The 27,656-nt window shown below is 36.0% G+C and overlaps 1 protein-coding gene across 2 annotated transcripts in view; it reads right to left on the bottom strand.

Annotated features, from left to right (window-relative positions):
• The window catches only part of MDFIC2 (MyoD family inhibitor domain containing 2), a 110,332-nt gene extending 87,342 nt beyond the window's left edge, over positions 1-22,990 (bottom strand). For both annotated transcript variants that reach the window (XM_025377816.1, XM_025377817.1), the window contains exons 1-2: positions 22,919-22,990; positions 22,254-22,341 (exon numbers count right to left, since the gene is read on the bottom strand). In XM_025377816.1, coding sequence (XP_025233601.1) covers positions 22,254-22,341 — 88 coding nt within the window. In that variant the 5' untranslated portion in view covers positions 22,919-22,990. The remainder of the gene's footprint in view (positions 1-22,253; positions 22,342-22,918) is intronic.
• Between the last annotated feature and the right edge of the window lie 4,666 nt (positions 22,991-27,656).

Raw genomic sequence — 27,656 nt, 5'->3', positions numbered from 1 at the left:
TATAAAAAAGAATAAGATCATGTCCTTTGCAGGGACTGGATGGGGCCAGAGGACATCATCCTTAGAAACTAACGCAGGAACAGAAAACTAAACACTGCAGGTTCTTGCTTATAAGTGGGAGCTAAACAATGAGAACACATGGCCATAGGGAGGGAACCAACACACACTGGGGCCTACTGGGTGGTGAAGGGTAGAAAGACACAGAGGATCAGGGAAAATAACTAATGAGTACTAGTCTTAAAACCTGGGTCATGAAATAGTCTGTATCACAAACCCTCATGACACAAGTTTACCTATGTAACAAACTTGCACATGGACCCCTGAACTGAAAACAAAAGTTAAACAAAAAGGAGTAAATGTCATTGGTGTAACTGATTCATGTGCTTTTGAAGTTTCATTAACAATGTTACATGGGTTAAACTTAAATCACTGCAGTCCCAAATTACTTATTTTTTTACTAAGGAAAAGAATATTATTGAAAGCAGTTTTACCATAAAAAGTATTTTTCCCATATTTGCATGTTTAACATCCAGGGCCCTGGAGCCAGACTATCTGGGGCTTGAAATCAGCTCCTCTACCTACCAGGTATTGACCTCAGGCAAGTTACATTATTTAGGACTCTATTTTCTCACCTGTAAAATGGGAATAATAATAGCATATTATTTTTTGAGACAATTTAGTGAATTCATACACATAACTGCTTAGGACAGTGTTATATGTATACTGTTATCATTATGATTATAACTAATATATCGTATTACTAATTTATCTAAGTAGAACTCTTAGCTACCTTCTCCAGATGGACCTAGAATCTTGTATATAGCTCTGTTCTTCTACTTCTCACATTGTATTGTACTGTACTTTTTCTGTTTATTTGGTCTTATCTCTCATCACATTCTGAGATTCTCAGGAGAAGGGACAATATATAAAAACTTAGCACAGTGCTGGGAACGTCGGATCCACAAATGACAAACCCTTGGCTGTCACTTTCCCCTGTGGCTTCACTCATGACAGATTTGCTAGCTTTTTGCCACTCAGAATCCCCTTCAACACGGAACTCCTGTGAGTCACTGACAACAGATTAGAAACAGACAGCTCAAGATGACATGTCTTTTCTCCTCATGTAATAGATGCTCACTAAATTTTGAATAATACATTGTCGTTTTAATACTCTTCTTCCAAGATATGCTGTCTGGTGATCTTATCTTTGGCTTCCTGGAAGAATGTAGGAGTCTAATATTTTCTGCTCTCTCATCTTTCGCCTCTTACTTAAATTGTATCCAATGTTTTGTAATGGTTCTCCTTTATTTCTCAGATTCATTCATTCATTAAGGGTTACTATCATATACAAGACACGACGGTTTCAAAGCTGAATAAATAGTCTCTTCCTTCAAGAAGGTAAACATGATTATTGTATAAAGCTATTCCCTTATGAATACTTCATGTATTTAAGTCTCTCCTGATATACTGGTAGCTCTGTGTCTCCCTTATAGTAGCGTGGCACTGGACAAATTACTCCATGTCTCTGAATTCAAGCTTCCTTTTATGAATTGGAGATAATAATACCACATAGAGTTGTTGTACAGATTAAGTGATTAAATAATACATCTTGTGATTTTTACTCATTGATAACAATTATATTTATTTGATTATTTTTAATATAGAGTATCTATTTATTAGAAAGGAGCCTCTGAGAGCCATTGCTATATATATCTTTTTGGTCTTGATATCTTCAGCTAAATCCACTATGCCTGACACATAGTAAACTCAATTATTGTCACTTACTATTATTAAGCACGATAACACTAGTAATACTAGCAAAGGTCAATCAGGAAACAATCATAAAGATGAAGCTTGAATTTAAGCCATGTGGGTCTGACTCCTTTGGTTTGAGAGATATTAAAAAAGGATAGTTTATAAACTTGTAATTATTTTTTATGCCAAACGATTTTTTATCTATCTAGCTTTGGGATGAGTTTTCCTCTATGAAAAATGACTATTTAAACTCCCTAATGATTGATAAAAACAATTCATTTCCAAATGTTTTCTGTTTTATGATATACAAATACTTAAAACTAGATCTTTGATCACACACACACATGCACACGCACACACACTGCAGATAAAGAAAAGAATTATTTTCTTTTTTCTTTTTTTTTTTTTTTGAGAGGGAGCCTCCCTCTGTTGCCCAGGCTGGAGTGCAGTGGCGCGATCTCGGCTCCCTGCAAGCTCCGCCTCCCAGGTTCACGCCATTCTCCTGTCTCAGCCTCCCAAGTAGCTGGGACTACAGGGGCCTGCCACTACGCCCGACTAATTTTTTTGTATTTTTAGTAGAGACGGGGTTTCACCGTGTTAGCCAGGATGGTCTCGATCTCCTGACCTCGTGATCCGCCCGTCTTGGCCTCCCAAAGTGCTGGGATTACAGGCGTGAGCCAGCACCCTCGGCCAGAATTATTTTCTTTTCATGGTTACACAATGAAATTGTAATAAAAAACTGTAGTTATGTTCAAAAATTTTTCTTTGAAGGTAGAATCACCTTGATAGAAATACTATATAATGAACTTTCAATAATAGCCTTAGAATATTTATGATTCAAAATTATCTAACAAGAAAAACATATATACAATTAATTAATAACAATTTAAATATTTCATCTTTTCAGAATAAAAGGCTATTTGTAGGTAGTACAGTGCAGGACTTTGATTTCTGTGCTTTGAAGCAAAAAAAAAAAAAAAAAAAAAGTAGCATATTATATGATGAAAAGAAAGAAAATTTGGCATTCGCCAACTGCTGCTCTCCCTCCAGCTTTTTAGATTTCTGGAAGTATTCAGCTCCCATCAGTTCAATTCCTTAATACTTTCTGTCATGTAAGTCTGGTGAAGCCTACAGACTCCTTTTAGAATAATGTTCTTAAATGCATAAAATAAAGTACATAGTATTACAAAGAAAAACAATTACATGCAATTATCAAAATATATAAAAAAAACTGTGATATAGTTGTATATGTGCATCCTTATCAATACATTACATAAGACTTAGAAGTGGAATAACTAATTTGGGAATGAGAGCCAAGGATACTTTCTAATATCAGCAACAATAGAAATGAAATAGATATGAAAATATCTTTGATTTCTATTAGTGACAAAATTACAGACGACGCTGATCCTACTATTGTGATGCTGCCTATATTTCTGATTGAAGGAAATTTTAAATTTTAGTTAGAGGTTGTGAAAAGAAAACATCTGTGCCTTACTTGGGTGCCACAGTGATATAAAATGGTGTTAGCTTGGTTTTTGCCACCAAATAAGACATTTTTTGTAGGCCTGTTCCTTTCCTTCCCATTTTCTCTTTCCAGAAAAACATTCTATTTCCCTAGAAGTAACAGGATTTTAAAAATTGCATTAATATTCTTCTAGATGGTCTTAAGAAAAAAAAAAATAACAATGAGTATCTGAACCTTACTGAAAGGAAAGAAAAAAGGCCTTAGGAGCCTGGTTATATTTATTAATCGGTAGAATCAACTTACCACTTTCAATTTCATCACTTTGTTTATTTTTGTGTTACATGTTGAAGCCTAAAGAGACTTTTGGAGCCAGAAAAAAAGAGCAAAGTTATCTGATGACAGAGGGAGCATACAAGCAGAAGCGCAAGCTATCGCCCAAGAGTATGAGTGCACTTGGGGCAACAGCTGGGTGCATTTTAATATTTATCAATTTTTAGTAAGGATACAGCTTGGCTTTATAAAGACATTACCATGTTTTAAGTTGTCTCATCTGAGTTTCCTTTTCTCAGTGTTTTAGAAATGTCAGTTGTTCAAAATAATACTACTCCAACATTTAAAAACTAGTGTATAAAAATTTACAGTTTTCTGTTAAACTAAAAACATATCCTTTAGAATAAAAATTACATTAATTAAATTGATTTTTTGAATAGTGTTCTTTATAAAACATTTTCTTTTTTTGCTAATGAAACCTCTTCACCCTAGGTCATGAATAGACCTTGTAGTACAAGTAGTAATGATACTTAGATTTGATTCTATTTCAATTTAACATATATTTATAAGCATTCACTGCTGACAGACACTACTGTAGGTATGTAGGAGAATATAGAAAGGAATAAGAAACCATATATTCCCTGATAGTTTCAAAAAAGTCAGCAAAAATGAGAAAGAGGTCCCAGAAATGACTATGAGAAAAAACGTAAAATAATAATAGTAGTCATTATTGGGTGTGAAGTGCTCTTCATTCATTATTGCTCATTCTGCAAGGTAGCCGGGTCACTTAGCATGCTTTCAGCTGCAAATAACAGAAAATTTCAACTCAAACTGGCTTAAAAAATAAAGTAATTTATGACTCACATATAAATTTTAAAGGTAGAATGGCTCAAAGTTTGATTAAATCAATGGTACAACAACACTTTTAAGAATCTAGATTTTTTTTCCATGTCATTTTAGGTTAGATGTGTGGCTTTTTGCTCAGTCTGGCTTCTCTTATAAGATGGTTTCTGAAGTTTCAAGCATCACGTAGCAATTTGATAATATCCAAAATAGGAGACTATCTTTTTTGTGAACCGTCTTAAAGGAGCCAATGATCCAAAAACAAAGCAAAGTAAAACAGCCAACTCACCTCTCCTGAAGCAAACAAACAAAAACCCACAAAACCTTTACTAGAAGCCCCTAGCAGACGGGCTGTCATGTCTCATTGTCCAAAATTATTTGTTGCCTAAAATAATCAATGATCTGTTGTATAAAATGATCATTGGCAAGGGCAGTAGGACTACCATTATTGGGTTAAACCAGTCAGAAATCTTCCAACTTCTGAGACTGGTGATGGAATCACTCTGGAAATGCATGACTGCCCTGAGGTGTGTGGATTCCTGAACAAAATTGAGATTTCTTAGAAGAATGGATGATGGGGAAGCAACCAAAGGAGCCATCATGATTTTTTATTTATAGCTTTGGAAACTGAGTTTCAGTAATGTTAAGCAATTGACCAAGATTAACATCTGATGAGTCCAGATTTCAAATTTAGGTATGTGTGCTTCCAAAGACTCAACTCTGACTGAATTATTCCTAATGGCTTACATACCATAATGGAAGACCAGATATAGTGGCTTATTACTGTAATCCTAGCACTTTGGGAGGTCAAGTGAGATAATCACTTGAGGCCAGGAGTTCGAGACTGGCCTGGGAAATATAGTGAGATCCCGTCTCTACAAAAAAGTTAAACATGAGCCAGGCTTGGTGGTGCACACCTGTAGTCCTATTCCTAAGTACTTGGAAGACTTGAACCCAAGAGGTTGAGGCTGCAGTGAGCTGTGATTGTGTCATTGCCCTCCAGCTTGGGTGACATAGTGAGACTCTATCTCAGAAATCAATCAATCAATAAACAAATAAATATACAAATACTACAATGCAAATATTTTAAAGTGCTGTATCTTTTGATTCGTGATATCTTTTGATTCATGTTGAATCTCTTAGGCAAAGATGTTGCATTTTGGTATAACTATAATACATTATTTTTTATGAAACTGAATGTGGTTTAATAGAAATGTGCCTCCCACTTAATCTTTGTCTTGTTTCTCATACTTGCTCATTATATTCCTTCAGGAAAATAATAAAGCTAAATTACGTGTAGAAATAGAACCAGTCCTGACTTGCAAACCTTACTGCTTTTTGTACACCCATTTAAAACTGTGGCTAATATGTATTAACTTGTTAAAGACATCAACAGGATTCTGAGTCTGTTTTATATCTTACAATTCATTCAGTGAGCAGCAGTGTTAGTGGTAGGGAAAGGATGAAAGCCTTTTTTATCAGTACATTTTCTTTACTTTGTAATAAAGCAAACATAAAACGAATGAGTCTTTTAGCCATATCACTAACCGTAGACATCCTTTTGCCATGAGCCCCCAAATAAGTTGTAGTTTGAAACATGAGATGCAGTGACATTTAATTTAAATCCTATGTTTTGTTTCCCTTTCCAAATCAGTTTATTGTCTCCCTAAGTAAGAGACTGAAACAAACTCTTAACATGATGCTTTCTTACTATTAACTACGGGCTCCAGAGCCTACCAGAAAATGGACCTAATTTTAGATAACCAGAATTCAAGAAACACTTAGTCCCAGTTTATAGAACCCATCACCTCTCACACCATGACACTGATTAATATAATTTTCCAAATAAGATAATTTTAAAAAATCATTTAGTTACTTAATTCACACCAGGTGGAATCTACCCTACATTTCTCCCTGTGTTTCCAATGGAATAAAAAGCATGATCATTTACCCAGCTACTAGGACCTTGTCCTTGATGTTTTCTTTTCTTCCATCCCCATAACCAATTACCAGGAAGTCTTGACAATTCTAACTTTCAACAAGTTCTTAAAACTTCTCTTTTCTTCATTCACAGTGCCATTTTTTTCAACTCCTGCTTGGGCTACTGTAAGCCCGCCTATCAGCTTTCCGCCAATCTGCTTTTTCTACTCTTCACCCCACACTGTAGCCACAGTGGTCTTTTTAAAAGGCATATCTAATAACGACCTCTCTGTGCTTAGTGCCATTTAATGTTTTCCCATTGCCCTTAGAGTAAACTTTCACATGGCTAAGAAATCCCATGTGACCTGACTCTCTGGTCTAGTTTATTGTCAATATCTGATCTAATACTGTCATGCTCCCCAACCGCCGCACCCCACCACACACACAGACATACAATGGCTTAATCAAGGTGTGCTGATTGATGAACTAAGTAATATATTATTTCTTATCAAAATGTTTTTCTGAAATGCTAGACACCTATTTCTCTCTGAACCTTGCTTACTTAAAAAAATATGTTTATGCACAGTACGCTGTTTGTCAAATTTACTATTGGATGATTTAAATAAGAGTATGAATTATTTTGCCTAGCTCTTACTAATTAGTTATTGTAAAATGAGTCCTTACAAAAATAAAGCAAAAGAACCAAAGGGCCTATCTGCTTACTTAAATAAGCTGGGGAAAGTTCAAATAGATAGAGATTGTGAGATGCTTGCTCTAGACCACAACAAGAACTGGAGATCTTGGTGGAAATTAAGAGTTCAGATATTTGAGCCACTCAAAGGTTGTAATTAGACTATGCTTCTGTTTAACCCTCACATTGTTTATTTAGCTTCTCTGGTTACTAATGTCAAATTTATATAATCTCTGTAGTTTCAATTGGTTAGACAGAAATAGGAAGGCTTATTATTGCATATGTCTGGGTACCCTGTGGAGCAATGTGTATATTTGTGTTATCAGAATTCTCTAAAATGAAGTGCATTAAATTCTTTCTTCAAGGATGGAAAAATATTTGACTTAGTTTCCTCCCTTATGTAAAACGAGGAGTTAAAATATTTTCTTCCTTAAGCGTTTGGTTATTATTACTATTTTCCTTTTGTGGGGTATGTGTTAAGAAGTCAGGTAATTTGTAAAGTATCATTTGATTACCTAAAGAAAATGCTGCAACTAAAAAGTGTTATTACCATGAACTCACAGGCTTCTGATCACCAAAGTACAGTTGAATTTAATTCATGATTGAAAAGTACAGTTGATGTATAATGGCTATCTGAAAAATGTTACATTCGTTTATGGTTTAAAACTTTTAGAGAGTGGTCTCTTATTCTTTGCTAATTCCTGCTATTTAAAGATTCAGGGACAAATTTTTTAAAATTCTAAATATAACAAGGAAAATCAGGGTCACTTCTAAGTTTGACAATCGGGTGCTATTTGCTGAATATGAGAAAACAGGACTGTGTATATAATTTTATTGTTGGAGAGATGGTTTGACGAGATAAGGATATTTGAAAATTAAAGTTAGATTCGGCATCTAAATATCCTTAGGTTTGCAGGTTTTTGATCTGTTTATTAGTCATGCAAAAATATATTGCTGTTTCTTAATCTGATCATAGTTGATTCTGCCACTGGAGTTATTTTCCCCACACTTTGATGTGATATGTTTTATTTTCAAGTGCTTGTTTCACAAAGATAAGCAAACAAAATAAGATTTCCACTACTCTCTTCCACCAGCCATGTTTTTGTTTAGTTAGCCAACATCAATGGGAAGATATTAAAATGATTAATCCTTATAATTCATTTGTGTCTTAAATGACGGGATATTATGGGAGCTGAACTCCAACTTTCATCTTGTAAATATGAATGCAGCAATATTACTAAGTTGTAATTCATTTTGAACTATTTAATCACTGTGATCTACAAATAAGTTGGCTTCTGAATCTTCGCCTAATTTCATAACTAAGTCTTCTTTCTCATTAAAATCACCATGACTGTGCTGAAGCTATGTGTTTAGGGAATCCAACTGAATGAGTAATAGGTTTAAAAATACGCCAGCTATATTGACTTCTCCACACTTTTCCAGTCTTCTTTAATTTTAGCTGTTGTAATGAGCATAAATGAGGGGCTCTTGGTTAGCCATCTTTAAGTATATTTCAAAGCAGAGACTATGATAGAAGATGTACTGGATTTAGGATCAGAATACTTGGCTTGGGACCTGCTCCTGTTGTTTACTGCCTGGGTGACTTTGGACCCAATTATCTAAACTTCTCTGACCTTTATTTTCCTCATTTATAAAAAAGCTTGATAATACTTCTGCACATATATTTTATGTAACTGAGCTGAGGCATCGATGTGCAATAGGTTGTAAAGTGCCATCCAAAGGCCACTTTGGTGTGAGGATCTCACGTGGTGTTTTGGGTTAGCCAGATTATAAGGAAATACCAAAACACATTGTAATGAATTCCCTTGAGATTTAAAAGCAGAAAATGTGAAACAGCCTGAATATTCAAAAATGGGTAATTAGTTACCTATATTTTGTTACTTCATAGAATACTATATGGCTCTATATGTAGAGCCGTTGAAATTATGCCATAAATCTGTGTTTATTGCTCTAGAAAGGTGTTCACATTAATTCATGAATCATTAAAACATGCTATTAAAATATTGCATAATCATATTTTATTAAAATTATAAATTTGTGTGTGTTTGTATACACACACAAATATAAAGCATATAAGATGTACAGTGGCTATGCTTGTTGGGATTGAGAATAATTTTTGCCATTTTCATTTTTTAATTTTTCTAAAGAATAGATAACTTACATAAAGCCACACACAAGCACATACCCATAAAGACATACATTACAAATTCCCATTGAATCCAGAGGTTTCTATAATCTCTGACAACTCCTGTGTCTCTGATCCCTTAATATCCAGTCCATGGCCAATGCTCGTTGGGGTCAGCGTTCTCCTGGGTGCTAGCCCTTTGTTTTCATTTCTGGAAACCAGTATCTCAAATTCAGAATTCGTGTCTTCGCATTTGTGGATGCAACAAGCTTCTAAGTAGTCACTCTGGTTTCAGTCTCTACCCTTCCAGTCCATCTTCACAATATCCTCAAAACACAAATCTTTTCTAAAGCACAGAGCTGATTCTGTTATCGTTAGGTCTTCTCTGCCTTCCTGAACCCAACCTCACATATATTTTATGGCTTCCCTTTGTCTAATTCAGTTTACACTCTTCAACCTAATGTTAAAAGTCCTTCATAATATAGTTAAGATTTATTTCACACTCCCACACATGCCCTTTCAACAGTCAAATATAGCTGTTGTTCTCTGAAAAGAACATACCCCAGACTTTTCTGCCTCCACACTTTGGGCCATCGTATTCCATCAGTTTGTATTGTTACTGCCTATTGAAACACTATCCATGATGTATAGTCCAGCAGAATTCCCCATTTGTCTGAATTCTAGATGTGCTGCTTCCTACCTCTGAATCTCATATCTTCTTTGAAATTTATCCTTCCATTTATTCATGTCATTTTTGAGCATCTGCTTTACTTCAGAGGCTATTGTACCTCAAATATAGAGGTAAACAAGCCAGACACGCCCTTGCCCTTGAGTAAACAACACTTAACATTTCTCCTTTATTTAAATCTATTGACTTAGAGATAAACTTTCCTTACCTATCACCTTCTCTTACAACATTATAATACAACAACTATATATATCTTACAGCAACTATAATCAATGTCTATTGATTATGGGCACGACGAGTGTTATCTTACAAATAGAAGATATTCAATAAAAATATAGTTAGAAGGACATAGAGACAGAGTTAAATATGTGTATTTTTCCAGCAATGTAGTTACATACATACACATATATTATATATATTATATGTATATTAGCTTTTAACCATGTTACTTTCCCCTGTTGAGTGTTTTCAAAAATTAGATTTGATTCCTATTAGCATATTACTTCATCTCTAAAATAAAAAGAACTAGTTCTTTCTCCCAGTTGTATCTAGGGGAATCCAAGATGAGACTGATATTTGTTAAGTAACACTGAAGCAAAAAGTGTTCTTCTGTCATAGAACAAGTTATGTTACAAAACCCAAACTTGGCTATTTGTCCTAGAATTCAGAGGCCAGCGTGTTGCTTTTTAATTAATGGATGTCGGCCCACATAATGTAGAGGTTCAAATCTATACCGGATTTGGACACTACAATGTATTCATGTCCTATAAACACACTACGTCTCCAAGTTATGTTGCTATTTAAAAAAAAAAAAGTCAAGAAAGCCCTTAGTGCAATTGTCTCCTCTTCTTTTGTTCCTAAATAAATGATTCATTTAGTAATTTCCCTTGGAAAAGTGAACTTCTTAACTATCTATTAAGTACCTCCCTCTCTTTATGTTGTAGCTTTTCCTCATTTAAAAAGATGATATTAGTTATTTTCTTTTTTTTTTAAGAAAAGAGGGTGGGCAATAAAGATTATTTACACAAAAGTTCTTTTCTTTTGAGACACAGCTGTAAAAAATGTGTTACTATTTTAAAATTAATTATGTTGTTTCAAGTGACTATTTAGCATAGTTGTTTTAGCCCAAACCTACTGAGTCCATTAAAAACAAAACAAACAAAAACACTTTTTAAATTTTAAGGTAAATCTGCATCTAAGGAATTGGGTATGTTCATATGGTTTGATGTGTGAGAGATTTCATACTGCAAAATCCACCCAAATTGTTTTTCCATGTTCTATTGTATTTCAAATACAGCTGAAGAGTTTGTGCTTATCTGAGTCCTGTGGTAAACAGGATGTATTGCTGATATTTTATTTTCCCAACTGAATTATAAGTTTCTTGATTGGGCATGGGAATCATTGTGTATTCCTTGTGTAAGTGTGTGTCTTGCAGGAAATGAAAACATTTGTTGATTTCATTTACTTAATTTTATACTATTTTGTAAAACAAATGCTTCTTTTACAGTAGGAATGGTTTGTTTTATCAATCTGCATTTGCACATATTGGTCTAATAGTTATAAGACACATGTGAAGTGTGCAATCTTATCTTAATTTGTGGCCTGAATATATATTTTTGATACATTCTTAATTCTCAAGAAGATTTATTTATATAAACTTTTCATATTTTATGGAATTTATATTCAAGATATTGAACATAAATATTAGCAGATATCTTTTGGTAACTCTAGAGGAAGTTTATTTTCTATCTATAATGCTGAATTTTCTAAATACAAAAAATGAAATATATTTGATATGTGAAAGAGGGGTTAAGAATGCGGATTTTCTTCTGTTGTCTGTTGTTTGAGATTAGAAATCATGAAGCACTTTTCTTTACTTTCTGCAGGGTAGCTATTTCATTTCAGATCCATATCGGTGTGGAAATTTAGCTCAAGAAGAAGAATTGCCTGATGTCTTATTTAATACTACGCTTCTATGAGTTGTCCTCTCTACTTTTTCTTGAAGTTATACACTGGCAAAACTACTGTCATTGCCCTTGCTTTTCATCTTTGCTGCACATTTACTTCTCGACAGGCTTAAATAATGGCTAAAATGGTTGAAATGATTTATGCCTGTAGAGTGATGTCTTTATTTTCTCTATTCACATTCCTTTTTTTTTCTTTTTCTTTTTTTTTCACTAATGGTCTGGTGAACACCTAGTGTAGGTGCATTTTATTAGCGAGTATATTCCCTCTAAATGCGGTTCCTAAGCTGAAAGAAATGGGCCATAATCATATAAAAGTAAAGTATCTCTTTGTAGAATTTACAAGAAATGGAATGTCCTTATTCCTGAGGCATAGAACATAAGAGACTTTTTTCCTCTCACTGTAAGACTGCTCTTTATACTAATGTTGATTAAGAGTATCACATTAATAGCTGTTGTGACATGTAGGAAAATGAATGATTCTACTGAAAATCTCTATTAAAAGGTGTAACTTGCTTGAAATTTCTAGTTATCTACAATTGTCTTCTTCCTACTGGGACAGGACGATTGGTTCCTGGTCTCTACAGATTGCTTCACTCCTAGTTCATAAAACTGTAATTAATAATGGTGAGCTAAGATCATTCTGGATTTGATGTACTGCCTTATCATCATTGAATGAGAGTCTCTAAATCTGCTATTTAACAACTTATCGGGACTTTGCACTGATTAATTCATCTGGTCATAGTCTGAAGGCTGACATGGCATCTTGTAGGCCTTTCATTCCGTTGGGATCAACATCATCATTTTATACGAAATGAACTTACTACTTTATAGGCTTAGTTGGAAAGAAATTTTAACCATCAGCAGTAGGATGTGACACTGGAATTTAATTTGTTGGCCTATGAGAACAGAGAAGATCTCGTCTTTTGCTGAACTTTCTAAATATAAATTAAAGTTATCAGAGAATCGAAATGATTTTGACATTTGAACTTCAGTAGAAGGCCAATACATTTAAAGTAAGTACTCTCCTTCCTGAAACATTCAGCACTTCATCAACAGCACATATCAGGTTCTTAAGAAAATATTATTCCCTGTGGAGAAAAGCATGGGTCACTGCTACTGGCTCTTAGAATAGACATTACGTTGGGGCCACACAGCATCTATTCTCCCTTTATTCTGATGCTCAAACCCTGAATTCCCTCTGAAGAAGCATCTTCCTCTCATTGTGTGTAGCATTATGGTGCTGTCAGTCAAGTTTTCTTGGCTTGCTAACCCAGGAGTTAGACTCATGGCCAGAGTTTTTGAGCTTTCTTCCTTGGGACTTGGAGTCTTAAGGAAGGGAAAAGGAGGAACAAAAAATTATATGGAGCTAATTTATTTCAGAAGTGGTGATCTGAATGTATTATGTCTTGCTCCTAGGCTCACCAGAGCTAGATTAGTTCCTGATTCTCCTGACCCTAGATTTCCCTTCTAGATTGTGAGCTACTCTTGCATTTTCCAGTAAATTACCTTTATCATTAATGTAGCCAGAATCAGTATATGTTATTTTCCTCTCAAAAACTGATAAAGCTCCCTTTTAATATCGCTGAATTTTGAATAATGTGCCACTATTTGATAGTTCTTTATTTTGTTTTTCTGAGATGGAGTCTTACTCTGTCGCCCAGGCTGAAGTGCAGTTGCGCGATCCTGGCTCACTGCAACCTACGCCTCCTGGGTTCCAGAGATTATCTTGCCTCAGCCTCCTGAGTAGCTGGAATTACAGGCATGTGCCACCACACCCCAGTAATTTTTTGTACTTTTAGTAGAGATGGAGTTTCACCATGTAGGCCAGGTTAGTCTCAAACTCCTGAATTCAAGTGATCCATCCTCCTCGGCTTCCCAAAGTGCTGGAATTACAGGCGTGAACCATTGCGCCCAGCTTGATAGTTCTTTAGAGAATAAAATGTAGTAGGATAGCGTTTACTACTACAGTACAAGCTATATGTTTAGTAGGCATTCCCAGGGTTAGGAGTTTATTGCACTCCCAAATGTCAACCAGGGTCTGTGAAAGGCTCTAGGGCCTGTTTCTAGGCAAGCTCTCCACACACATGGAATCTCAGCCTTCTCTTTGGTCAAGATGCCCCAGTCACTCCTGTTTTCCTTCACTTCTTGGAGCATGACATGTTCTTTCCTGCCCCAGTGCCTGTATACTTGCCATTCTTTCTACCAGAAATTTTATTTAATTTTCATTTCTCTCCCCATAAACAGATGCCATCTCATCCTTCAGATCTAAGCAAAATCTCAATACTTCTCTTGTCAACATTTCTCAAAATAGAACAACTCATCTCATATATCCTATTGCCCAATTGACAGTTTCCATGAGGATACCTCAGAGGCATTTCACAAGTAATCTGCTCCACCCAGATCCTTGACTCCTCCCTTTTCTAGCCAATTTCTCTCTCCCACTTCACCCTTCATCATTACCACTTCACAGTGTCAAAAGCCAGGGGTCAGCCTTTGACTCCTTTCTTTGTATCACCCCACATCAAGGCACAAGCCAGTCCTGTTGGTTCTAACTTCGCATAGACCTCAAATTCAATTATTTCTATTTCATCTTCAAAGTTGTATCCTATCCCAGTTACCATCTTTTGCATGGCCAACAGCAATATTCTCCTACTTTATTTCTGTTTCTTCTCTTTACCTCATGCAATATAAATGACTGCATATGTTACCCTGTGTAGAATCTCCAGTGGCTTCTAATTCCAAATAGGGGAAAAAGTACCCAAATTCCTGACTGGTCAACAAGGTCCTGCATTATTTCCAACTTAAGCACCTTCTTTTCCCTCTTTCCCCTTTTTCTTCATTCCCTTTTCCTTTTCCTTCCTTCCTTTCTATCCAGCTATTCTGAGCTGTACTATCTGCACAGGCTGTTCTCCCCATGGAATGCTTTTCCCAGATTTTTGCAGCACTGGCTCATTCTTGTTATTTAAGTCTCAGCTCAAATAACTTTCCCACAGAGAGAATTTCCTTGACCACTGATTCTAAAGGATAGTCCTCATGCCAATCTCTATCACAACATCTTGTTTCAAAGCTTCAAAACAATTACCCTTGTGAAATTATCTACTTCATGGCCTTGTTTTTTATATGACTTACAAGCGAGTATTTTCACATCTATTTTTTTCTGTTGGCTATGCTTAAAAACAAAACAACATTCCATTTGGCTGCTACCTTTTTTTCACCGCTATTATTGTTATTAGGTAACGCACTTTCATGAGTTAATGAAAACTACAGAAATAAGAGCTAATAATTCCATTACCTGTGTTTACATGTAAAAAGAGTCTCAAGATATGCTATTTGTAGAAATTAACAATTTAAAGTAAGCATTAGTGTGGCTTAATATTTAAGCTAGATACAAAAAATATCCCTTTTAGAAATGAGAATTATCTGAGTGAGAGAATTAGCATGGATTAATATTTAGTCATTATAATAAAGCACTTAAGTACATGAGTTCCTTGAGGGCAGGAACTGTGACATTTTCATTTTTTGGCATCTTTGTTTCTTTTTTTTTTTTTTTTTGAGACTGAGTCTGGCTCTGTCGCCCAGGCTGGAGTGCAGTGGCCAGATCTCAGCTCACTGCAAGCTCCGCCTCCCGGGTTTATGCCATTCTCCTGCCTCAGCCTCCGGAGTAGCTGGGACCACAGGCGCCCGCCACCTCGCCCGGCTAGTTTTTTGTATTTTTTAGTAGAGACGGGGTTTCACCGTGTTAGCCAGGATGGTCTCGATCTCCTGACCTTGTGATCCGCCCGTCTCAGCCTCCCAAAGTGCTGGGATTACAGGCTTGAGCCACCGCGCCCGGCTGGCATCTTTGTTTCTTTGTCTCACATGTTTTCTCTGAGTTCAAGAGGAGCCACATCAAATGGTTTCTGAGTTGAATAAAAATGCATATTTCAGAATTATATAAATGTTCATGATCCAAAATTATTTTTTGAGAAAATGAAGTAAGTTGTTTTCACTTAGAGTTAAAGGGAAGTCCAGTGAATTTACGAATGCCAGTAAATGTGGGAAAGATTCTCAGTTTCTTCATCTCATTTGAAAACAAACATGAAAGTTCAGGAATGAGATGAGATTTTTGTATTATGCGTTTGAGATTTTGCATTATATTGTAAAGGGAATTTTTGGAACCTGGAGTTTTTGGACCTCTAGGCTCTTTTCTAGTATTTTGGATTATTAGTGTCTAATATTGGTTAATTCTGATAACCAGTGTATTCAAGGTGCTAAAACACTGGCGACATAACTTTTCTATGCCAACACTAAATAAGTTTAGAGGCATTTCCTCCAAAATGCACCTAAATAATGGGGTTTATTTATTTATTTATTTATTTATTTATTTATTGAGATGGAGTCTCGCTCTGTTACCCAGGCTGGAATGCAATGGCACGGTCTCAGCTCACTGCAATCTCTGCCTCCTGGGTTCAAGCGATTCTCCTGCCTCAGCCTCCCGAGTAGCTGGGATTACAGGCACCCACCACCACACCTGGTTAGCCTGGCTCATTTCTGTATTTTTAGTAAAGACGGGGTTTCATCGTGTTGACCAGGCTGGTCTCAAACTCCTGACTTCGTGTCTGCCCGCCTCGGCCTCCCAAAGTGCTGGGATTATAGGCATGAGCCACCTCTCCTGGCCAATAATGGTTTTTATATCACCAAAGATTGCAGTCATCATGTGACTGCTTACCGAAAAGAAGCTATACTGAATTCACAATAACTACACAATTCTCATCTTTCACACTCTTTCCTTCCTGACATGTATGGAAGGAGAGAAGAAAGCTTGTTTATTGCCCATTCCCCACCTCCTATATTTTTTATCATTTTTTTCTCTCTCATGAATTTTTCCATTTGGGTACAACACAGTTTAACAGCCATTGGATAGTGCCAACATCTGGGTAGAAGATTTTGCAAAACTACTGCTTTGGTGCACTAAAGGTGCACTTGGAACTTGGAATGATTTGTTTTTCCCCTATTGGTGACAACAGTGAATAAAATGCCCCACTAAAACAATTACAGGTAGCTAGTTTTCTGAAGGACAAAAAATTTATTTCAATATTCTTAGCTTCACATTTTTTAGGTCACATGATTGGTGTCTTGACTTTGCTCATATGTATAAATATGTATGTATATGCATATATGTGTACAAATATACACATTGACTTTGTTTGACTTTGCTCATACAAGTAAATATATATAAATATGTATATGTATGTGTGTATATATTTATATATATAGAGAGAGAGACAAATAGAGAGATAGAGAGAAAATCTCTGCCAATGCAACAATGTTTATGGAAAACCAGTTTTCAGAAAATTATATTAGGTTTTGTTTAGAGATACACCCTCCTAGAACAGAAGCTGCAAACTGTCAGTCTATGGGCTGAAATAGACCCCAGAGCCTGGTTTCATTTCTCCTCCTTGGTATTTTATTGTTGTTGTTGTTGTTGTTGTTGTTGTTGTTGTTGTTGTTGTGTTGTTATTGTTATTGTTGTTGTTATTACTCAACCTTTAACAATCAGGAGATTTCACAAAGAAATCCAGATTTCCAGTTTTTCCTGAAAAATCAGGAGACAATATAAGAAATTGTGTGCAGTTCAAATGCTGGCAATGCTGTGATTTTAAACTGCAAATGGCAACAATTTAAGGGCTTCCATCCCTTCATCTTGATGTTTCTCTTCCGTATCAAATGGTGTAAGCTACAAGCACTGAAATGCTTACCCAGAATGCTCCTTGGCTTAATGGGGTATTACATGATATCCTATTCCACCTGTAATTTTCCCCCCAATTTCTATGTTATAACAATTTTTCCTCCATAAAGTTTTTCACATTTGGGTCTATTTTCTCCTTCTCTTTGATATGACTTTCATTCAGGTCATATTTTTCTCACTTCAAGGCTGCTAAATGTAGCTGTCTGTATTAGCCATTACCACCCCCTTCCCTTAACCTTTCCTCTGCTGGCTCCACCCCATTTTGCACACCAGTTACATATTTACAGGCTCATATCACATAAGCCTTGCCTCAGTTTCTTAGTTCTTGTCCTCAGGCCTCCAGTGACAACAAAGAACCAATGTCCACTACTTAACCAAAAGTCAGCACTCAGTCTGTTTTCTCACTTCATTTTGCATTATTCCATATGTGAATAATTAGCCAATATGCCCATTTCCCTAGCACTGAAATAGGCATCTTCCAGCCTCTGATGCCTTTGCTCCCAGCATCACCTCCTTCTCTCCACCTGTGCAAAGAGACTGTGACTGCCTTCAAGACTGGACTTCCTAGACCACCTTGGCCCACAGTTTGCATAATGCAGCTCATCCTGCCTGGTGCATATATTTTATTTTGTTTTGAATCAGATTCTTGCTCTGTTGCCCAGGCTGTAGTACAGTGGTGTGATCATAGCTCACTGCAGCCTCAACCTCCCAGGCTCAAACAATCCCTGGCCTAAGTCTCTCTAGTAGCTGGGACTATAGGGGTATGCCATTATACTCAGCTAATTTTATTTTATTTTATTTATTTTTTTGTAGAGATGGTATCTTACCATGTTGCCCAGGCTGGTCTCAAACTCCTGGGCTCAAGGGATCTTCTCATCTTCTCCCAAAGTGCTGGGATTATAGGCATGAGTCACTAAGCTGAACAATGCTGCATATTTTTAAATCATGCCTTGTTTCTCTGATTATCTTAAAACAGGGTTTCTCCAAACATGGTTTAAAAATGAGTGCTTTTTTGGGTCTGTCAATGGTGTTTCTCAAACAAAATTTAGTCTAATTTTTTGTAATAGCTCTGGTTGTGGCTTTCCTAGATCTCTTTGACACCACCACTGATGTGAACAGACCCATGACCCATTTGGGGAAAGTCAAGGGCAATTAGGAGCCTCTTTGCTTTCCTGGCAAAAGCAAGACAATTGAATGAGATGAATGAATAATAAGGTCCTTGAGTGCAGGAGCGTATTTCTTTTTTGTATTGTTCTCTGTCACACTTATACCTTGTCTCTAGTCTCTCCAGTTAATAACACTGAATTGAATTGGATAAATGATATGAATGTTTGAAGTTGAGAAGTTAGAAATAATAGCAGTACTCAGAATGGTGATGATGGTAGTAACTCCTGTTGCTTGCATGTTCACTCTGAAATCAAGCACTTCACTCAGTGCTTTGTGTCAGTGACTCCAGTGAAGTGCTTGCTCCAACCCGAATAAGGCATTGCTGTGATTAGCCACATTTTAACAGTGAGCAGTATTCAGCTGGAGTTCCAGAGGGAGGCAGCAGAGTCACTGTCATGTGAGATGTGACCACTTTGTCATTAATGAAAAAAACACTTTTTTGAACAACTGAAAGTATCTGTTGCTTTTTAAGGGGGAGTGAGGGAGGGTGGAGGTAGACACATTTAAAATTCTGATTGATAACTGTTGTGGAAGTCACTGTAATAAAGTGGTTTAATGAAATGAATAGAATTTGGACCTCAAAGACCGAGGTTGGAGATTCAATTTGCCACTTAACAGCCCTGCAAATTTGAGCAAAATCTAAAGTCTTTCCAAGCCTACGTCCCTTAATTTGTAAAATGGGGACAGTACTACTGCATACCACCTTGTTGTAGGGATTAAAAGGAGGAATTTATATAAAATACTATAAAAAGTGTTGTTGCTATTACCAATGGCTCAGAAAATATAATTATATTATTCTGGGTAATATATTACTGAGTAATATATTACTGAGTAATGTTTTTAAAGAGGGGGAAAAAACAGAGAAGTAATGAAATCACAGTCCCATAATCTCATAAAGCAAGCATTCTAGTCCCCAGCTAGGAAATTGAGGCTCAGGGAGGTAACGTAACACGGCACAATCACCCAGCTAGTAGGTGGCTGAGCTGAGATTTAAAAACCATGCCTGCCTGATTCCAAATGCCATGCTCTTTTTACTGCACCACTTTGCCTTTTTAAAAAAATAAGCCAACCCATATGCTTTTTCTTAACATTGAAAAAAAAAGACATTTATGTTTGAAAACCAACTCATCCTGATAATTCCCAATTAAGATGTTGTCATCTAGCATCTGGCTCAATTTCCTTTTATGAAATATAGTAAACATAATTTGAGTGTAGCTTAAATGAAGTGTCCAAATGAGATAAAACAGGTCACCTGGGAAATTAGATTTTATAGATTACAAGAATTCAAGGCCTAAGTTGTACTTAATGGACACAATTCTTTTTTTAAAGAAAATTCTTCAGGAAAAAATTGATTGGTCTATCAATTTCGTTATTATTTCTGTATGAGACATCTGTAGCACGAAGTAATTAAAGTAAAAATAAATAATATGAACTTCACCGCAAGTGTAGTGAAGAACATCTCTCTCTTCATGAATTTGAGATTCATAAGAAAGACACAGGGGATCTTTGATGCATGCTCTATTTTTTTCCCTTCCACATTGTTTTTAAAGGATTCTATTTAAAAGACCTTTTCAAAAAAAGAAGTTAGAGAATTTTCAAGCTTTTAACAGAAATGATTCTGGCAACACTTTATGTCTGTATCAACTTCAGTCCTGAAGTAGAGTCTCTTAAAAAGATGATGTCCTACTATTAAAATTGCTTGGTGGGGAATTGGACAGAGAGAATTACCTTTTTTCTTTTTTAAAGAAGTGTATTTTTATTATTTTTAATTTTATTTATTATTATTATTTTTGAGACAGAGTCTTGCTCAGTCACCCAGGCTGGAGTGCAGTGGTGTGATCTCGGCTCACTGCAACCTCTGCCTCCCGAATTCAAGCGATTCTCCTGCCTCAGTCTCCTGAGCAGCTGGGACTACAGGCGTGTGCCACCACACCCGACTGATTTTTGTATTTTTAGTACAGACAGGGTTTCATCATTTTGGCCAGGCTGGTCTCAGTCTCCTGACTTCAACTGATCCACTTGCCTCGGCCTCCCAAAGTGCTGGGATTACAGGTGTGAGCCACCGCACCCGGTCATAAGTGTATTTTTAAATTAGGGTTGGGGGTAGGGTGAGATTAAGGACAAGAGTGGATGTGAGGGTATGATGAAGTTGGAAGTGTTGATTTCAACACTGTAGGAAAACATTTTTGAGCACAGATCATGTTCTGACAAGTAATTTAAACATTTTTTTTTTCTCTGGAACATGATGAGGTGGTGGTTAAATTCACATGCTGTAGAATCACACAAACTGGCGTTGAATCTCAGCTCTGGCACTTCCCAATTTTGTAATTTTCGGCAAGTTACTAGAACTCTTTAAGGCTCTATTTTTTTTTTTTTTTTTTTTTTTTTGAGACGGAGTCTCACTCTGTCGCCCAGGCTGGAGTGCAGTGGCCGGATCTCAGCTCACTGCAAGCTCCGCCTCCCGGGTTTACGCCATTCTCCTGCCTCAGCCTCCCAAGTAGCTGGGACTACAGGCGACCACCACCTCGCCCGGCTAGTTTTTTGTATTTTTTAGTAGAGACGGGGTTTCACTGTGTTAGCCAGGATGGTCTCGATCTCCTGACCTCGTGATCCGCCCGTCTCGGCCTCCCAAAGTGCTGGGATTACAGGCTTGAGCCACCGCGCCGGGCCTAAGGCTCTATTTTCTTATTGGTAAATTAAGGATAATAACTGCTTCATAGGGTTGTCATGATGATTCAGCAAAATCATCAATAAATGTCAATAAACATTGTCAATATTGACATTATTATTATTGTTTTGGTTTGTCTAATTAACTTGACATATTTATTAGAGTTTCCGATGACCTTATAAAGCAAATTTTAAGAATGTCAACTACTTAAGTAAGAGCTGTCCTTTTACAATGTAATAGATTCATTAAATGTTGAGAAAGACACAGCATACCTATTTAGATAAAATATCAAATGTTTCTTTTATGAGACATTAAAAGTGATCATAAAATCAAAAAATTATAAAACCCTGCCTTCTAGTAAATAATCACAGGTTTAGATGTATTTTCAAAAGTGCACAAATCTGTACTCATTAGGAGAACGTATTGATTTGTGTGTGTATTTCAAGCAACCATTTTACGCATGTGGTGCCCATGGCCGACTGCATTCTCCCCTGGGAAGGTGGCTTCTCTAATTGCAGTGAATGGTGATTCTATTTGTAGACATATTTTTCTATAGCAAGCATTCCTTTCTGTGATTATTGTTTAAAAATACCTGCCCTTAAATTATTTAGTCTTCTTGGCTATGAAGGAGAAAAATCTACAGCACTGCAAAGACCTCACAGATAGTATACATCTGAGTAGAAAATGCATATTAAGTCTTACCAACAAAATAATCTATTTCCTGCAATACAGGGACCACGAGAAGCATTTTAATAATAAAGATCGTCAAACAACCACTGAAGCCACATGAGAATCCAAAAAAGAAAAAAAAAAGTGAAAATCAGAAGTAATACTATTTGAACAATCAGGACATTTTTTTCCTCCTTCTCCCACACTATTCTTTGCTTATAAACAAAAGCAAAATTTTTACACCAATAGAAAATCAAGAGCAAGAAGACTTACCTTCTTTCAACCAAGAAATGTTATTTTTATCATTTTCTAAGTGCTCAGCTGTTCTTACTTTTATCTTTTCCAGCTCAGTTTCTGACATCTAAGTGGAAACAGAATTTGTGATATAAAAAATTCATTAAGAACCCAAATTTATAACATTGAGTTTTATATTTAGAAACTACTGCCATATTATGGGAAAATTTTATCTCTATAGTTTTTCAGTTCACTGTCCAATGTTAAGTCTTAACATTTTATTCATTTGTGTTATTTTAAAACACTGACATTGAAAACTAAACTTTATATGATACTTCCTTGCTCAGCAACAAAGATTGCTATAAGACCTTACAATTTCTGAATGTGAAAGAATAACAAATTAATAACTAGCCATGGATTTGTAACAAACAAACAAACATTCAGTGGCTGTTTTAGTATTTTTTATAGCCTATAGAAAAGCATGCTGCAAAGTGGTATGCAAAGAGACAAATAACAATAAAACACAAAAGCATCTTTTCAGGAATTTATTGGGTGGGAATAAGAACCTTATGACCTAAGCCAGGCAAAGCTGAGCTCCCTGAAGGTGTTGACGAGACCTATTATGCACCTTCAGTGCAGTGCACTTGACTTTCATGGCTTGATCGCAATGAGCTCTGCTTGAATCAACACTGCAAAGTGCTTACCTGTGAGTTCCAAAGGGAGGCCCAAGGTGTGGGACTGGGGAGCAGCGAGCTGCAGCCTCCCTTGTCTCTGGATGTCCAGCATTCCTCTATCCTGACAGAAATGAGCGAAGAAGCAAATACGCTCGCTCCCGGGGTGGTGCTAGATTTGTATTGCTGCCAGAAGCATCCAACTTGCGGCTGAGAGTGTTGTTTTTTTTTTAAGGTAATATAAAGCCTGTGGTTGAAAACAATAAAAACCTTCTCCAGGCTAGTACTTATTTTAAATGACACTCTGCAAAACAGGGAAAAAATAATGAACTCTTTTCAAGTGGACCAAGTTTCTTCCATCCCTGCCATTCATTACTTCAGGTTAATATCAAAAGATGTAGAAAAAAATGTATTGAAAAAGATACACAAGCTATTTTGGTTAAAAGAAAAGAAAGGGAAACCTTTAAAGCTACATTCTGGAAATTCGTCCTGTAGTTGATAGTTTGAAAAGCAAGTGTTTTTTCCACCTACTATTTTATAAACAACAAGAAAACTTTTCAGGCTTTTTTGATCATCTGTAGATATTCCAAAGGAAGTTTGGAATAACATTCCAAAGATGATATGTCATTAAATTCTTCAGTAAGGATAATACTAATTTTGCCAGACATGGTGGCTCATGTCTGTAGTCCCAGACTTTGAGGAGGCTGAGGCAGGAAATGGATTGCTTGAGGCAAGGAGTTCCAGACTAACCTGGGCAGCATAGTGGGACTCCATTTCTACAAAAATTAAAAAAAAAATTTTTTTTAAATTAGCTGAGTGTTGATATATGTCTATAATCCTAGCTACGTGAGAGGTTAAGGTGGGAGAATCCCTTGAGCCTGGGAGGTCGAGGCCGTAGTGAGCCATGATTGCACCACTGCACCTCAGCCTGGGCAACAGAGCAAGACCTTGTCTGAAAGGAAAAAATAAAAAGGAAAAGAAAAAAGGATAATCGTATTTTCAATGGAAGATTAAAAACAGAAAGCATAACTCTTGGGTACACATCATGATGAATAGCCCACCATTTCTAAAAGTTGTCATTTTTTTCATCAAGGAAAATAATATTTATTTTTTGTCTCAAGGTGGCTTGCTTCCTCCAGTGTCTTTACCTGGACAATTGTCCATTATCAGATTCCCTTATCCATTTCACCTCGTTTCCCAACTTCATTTCTTTTTGTACATTGCTCCCACTATATAATCTTTAAAGACTACCTTCATCAGTCAATTTCCATACTAAAATAGCTGTTTTTCCCCCCTTTATCAATAAGATACATTTCAGATTCCTTAGATGGATAAGAAAGACCTTGACTAGTCAGATTCTATACCACAATTTTAAAACTGTGGCCCACAAAGTCTTAAAATTTCTTGGAGGTTCCTAACATTTTGCTCCAACTTAATTGCATTGTGGCTGTTCCTTGAAGGGACTTGCTTCTGTTATCAATACTCCTAGAACTGTTTCCATTTCCACCCCTATCTTGAAGGCTTCGTGATCTCTCTCATCTGGAGATGACCTTACCTTTCTCTGATCTTACTTGGGACTTTTGATATGATCAGTCTCCACTCTAATCTTCTGTAAACCTTTCTCATCTTCCTGACAAAACTATAATCACCCCTCCCTCTAGCACAACCAAGGGCTCAGCCTCTATCTCAGTATTTTATGCATCTGTCTCGGTGTTTAACATGATCGCCCACAAATTGATAATCATTAGATAAACTATCAAAAAACTGGTGATAGTGTTTTCCTTTGTTCCAAAGTTGTGGAATACATATAATTACCAAATTCCTTAATTTGTCTCTTTTCTATGGATAGTTACAGTGTTTTACATCACTTCCTCATGCATTTGGAAACCTAATCTAATTTCCTTAATAATTTAATAACTGTCTTTTGGAAAAGCAAATTATCTAAACTTTATGTATTAGTGGGGACAGAAAGACAATTGAAAAACAATAATCACAGTGATCTTTAAGCAATGAGCAGAGACAACACAAGAGATAAAGGAAATCTAAGGCAAAAGTATCTAGATGAGAAAAGACAATCAAGAACCTGGAGAGAACGAGCCAGGGACACGACTGGAGCTACTAGTCCTCCTAGTTTATTTTCACTTTTATTTTAATATTTGGCCATATGATTATCAATATTATTCCTCAAGAGAAATATATATGTTTTAAAATTCCAAAATGGATTTGGATCTTTGTAGGGTTACAAGTCACGTAATCTCTTCTTTTCATGTGCTTTCTAAGGCAGAGAACCCATTCCTACCCACAAACCTGTGATGTTTCCAGGTTCATTTTGAAGCCTTTCTAAGATTCTGCGTTCATTTTTATGTACTCGTATACTTATGTCCAACTAAACAGTTTTTAAAATTTTCTGTCCCAAGAGCAATCCACTACTTAAATCCTTGTCTGAATTTCTCACTTTGGAGAGTATGGATTATTCTTTGATTACAGTTTATCCTTTGATAATTCTTGACTTATAAATGCTTTCCACTTGCCTGACTTTTCCAATTACTATGATATAATTATTTAAGTCCAAATATTAGAATAGAATCCCTGTGCAAGAGTTTGTTCTGAGGGGGAAAGATTTGTGAAGATAGTGCGGTGACTAATTTGGACACAATATCCAATTTGGCTGATGTATTTTCAATATGTGGTCAGTCCTAACTCTTGGAATTTTTCTGTTGTTTTTCTTTATCATTTTTCTCTGCTTGGCCTCTAACTGCTGTTTGATTTTGCCTTCGCCCTTTCAACTGTTTTTTGTTCTTAAGAGAGTATAACATTCCTCAAATTTTCTATATAGAATTTTCTTTCCTTCTGAACAGCACCATTTTTCAAAGTTAGACAAACTTACTTTGAATTTTATTGCTGCAATCCTTCCTTATAAGAGCTGTAGATATTAATTAGCATAATATTCCATTTTTTGTCATCCACTTCATTAGAAGGATGGTAAGAACAGACACCAAGTACTTTTTCCTGGATCAACTTTATATCACTTGTCCTTGTTGGACATTAAGTGTATTCCATGATGATGCCAACATTTAACCCATTTATTCATACACCTAGTGATATCCTTGTGCCCCCCAAAATTCTCATCTGGGTAATGGAGTCTGGTTTGGACTAACATTTTAGTCTCTTGAGCTGGGCTGGGCCTTGGAATGAATGAAGTGAACCCACAGTTGATGGCTGGGAGTAAAGAGAAACCAGTCTGATGAACTCCCCACAAGACAGACTGGGAAACCACAGGGGCCCAACCTAAAGCTCAAAAGTGACAAGCCAGCCTAGGACATCAGGCAAATCTGATTAGAATCCAAGAAGAGTAAATAAGTCTTTAAATAATTCCCTGTACAAAGAGTGTTCATTGAGCCTGTTTAAAATAATGAACTAAACAATTAATAATCAGCGATGTGGTCTCAAGGCTCAAGGTTTCTTCTTAAAGTCTGCTTTCTTTTTAAAATGGAAGTACTGTGAATGTACACTTCTTTTTATAATTCTGTTCCTTTTATTTTGACTCAAGCCTTAGTATCCCTAATTCCGAATCAAAATAAGATCCAGAAATAGAATCTTTAAGTGCAAACAGTCCAGCGGAAGATAATCTTTGCTAACAGAGTAACCTGCAAGATTATCACACATTTTATGTTCTTTTTCCTGTTAAAATAGAATTAAATGCATGAAGCTAGAGCCTTTTGAACAAACAACCAGTTGCTATCATATGAGTCTTTTTGCCTTAAAAATATCACATTATCACTTTTCAGTGTTTTTAAAACAATAAAAATATATATATGATGTAAGAACATGAAATTAATCAATGTGTAAGTATGTCACCAACTCAAATTACTGAATTTGAGGACTATTGTTTATAGAGCTCTGTGAAAGATTTGTGGATTAGATCCAATACAAATGATAAAAGAAGGTGTACTACTCCCTTGAAAGTATGTTTTCTGCTACAGAATGGAATCTCTGCTATTCAGTATACTTAGTTAAAAAATTTAAATAGCCATTCTAATGACCAATATATACCATGAAATATTTTACATTAAAAAAATTCATTTTGTAACTTTTCGGCCTTGATACAAAAATAAGCATGGTATAAATCAACACTGGTCTAAGGTATCAAAGGTAAAGGTAAATAAACCAAGAAGAAAATTCCATATTTGTAACACCAGTTCTCCCAGGAGAAGGTTACAGCTAACACCACAAGACATGCCAATTCAAGGATTTATGAGATGTTAGATCTCACCAAAAGTTTAGGTATGAAAAATAACACTCAATGTTACAAAATGCATTAAATTTTATCCTTGCTTCATGCCAGGTCATTTAAAAGGGTGCTTATCTTGACCAAATTATTTTTATACCTGCTTTTTCTAACTGAGACGTTGGCTGGCATTGAGAAATCGTGTAAGGATAAACATGTGAATAACAGTTGCTAGTAGGTGTATTATGAATATTCTTGGTTCCTCTAGGGGTTACAATATGCATCCTTAATATAGTTCACATAGTATAAATATTGCTTCACTTCATGTTATGGGTAATAGCTTTTTAACTATATAATTTCATTTACATGCTCTCTTCTTTGTACTATTATTTTCATATATTTCATATCTACACGTTATAATCCCACAAGCATTGTATATGTGTGTATATATGCACAGGCTTACAGGCATACCTCATTTTATTGCATTTTGCTGTATTGCACTTTGCAAATATTGCATTTTTTTCCTATAAATTGAAGGTTTGT

Source organism: Theropithecus gelada, chromosome 2, assembly GCF_003255815.1.
Source record: "Theropithecus gelada isolate Dixy chromosome 2, Tgel_1.0, whole genome shotgun sequence".
NCBI classification, from domain to species: domain Eukaryota; kingdom Metazoa; phylum Chordata; class Mammalia; order Primates; family Cercopithecidae; genus Theropithecus; species Theropithecus gelada.
The sequence above is the reverse complement of the archived record's forward strand: the minus strand, read 5'-3'. Positions and strand labels throughout refer to the sequence as shown.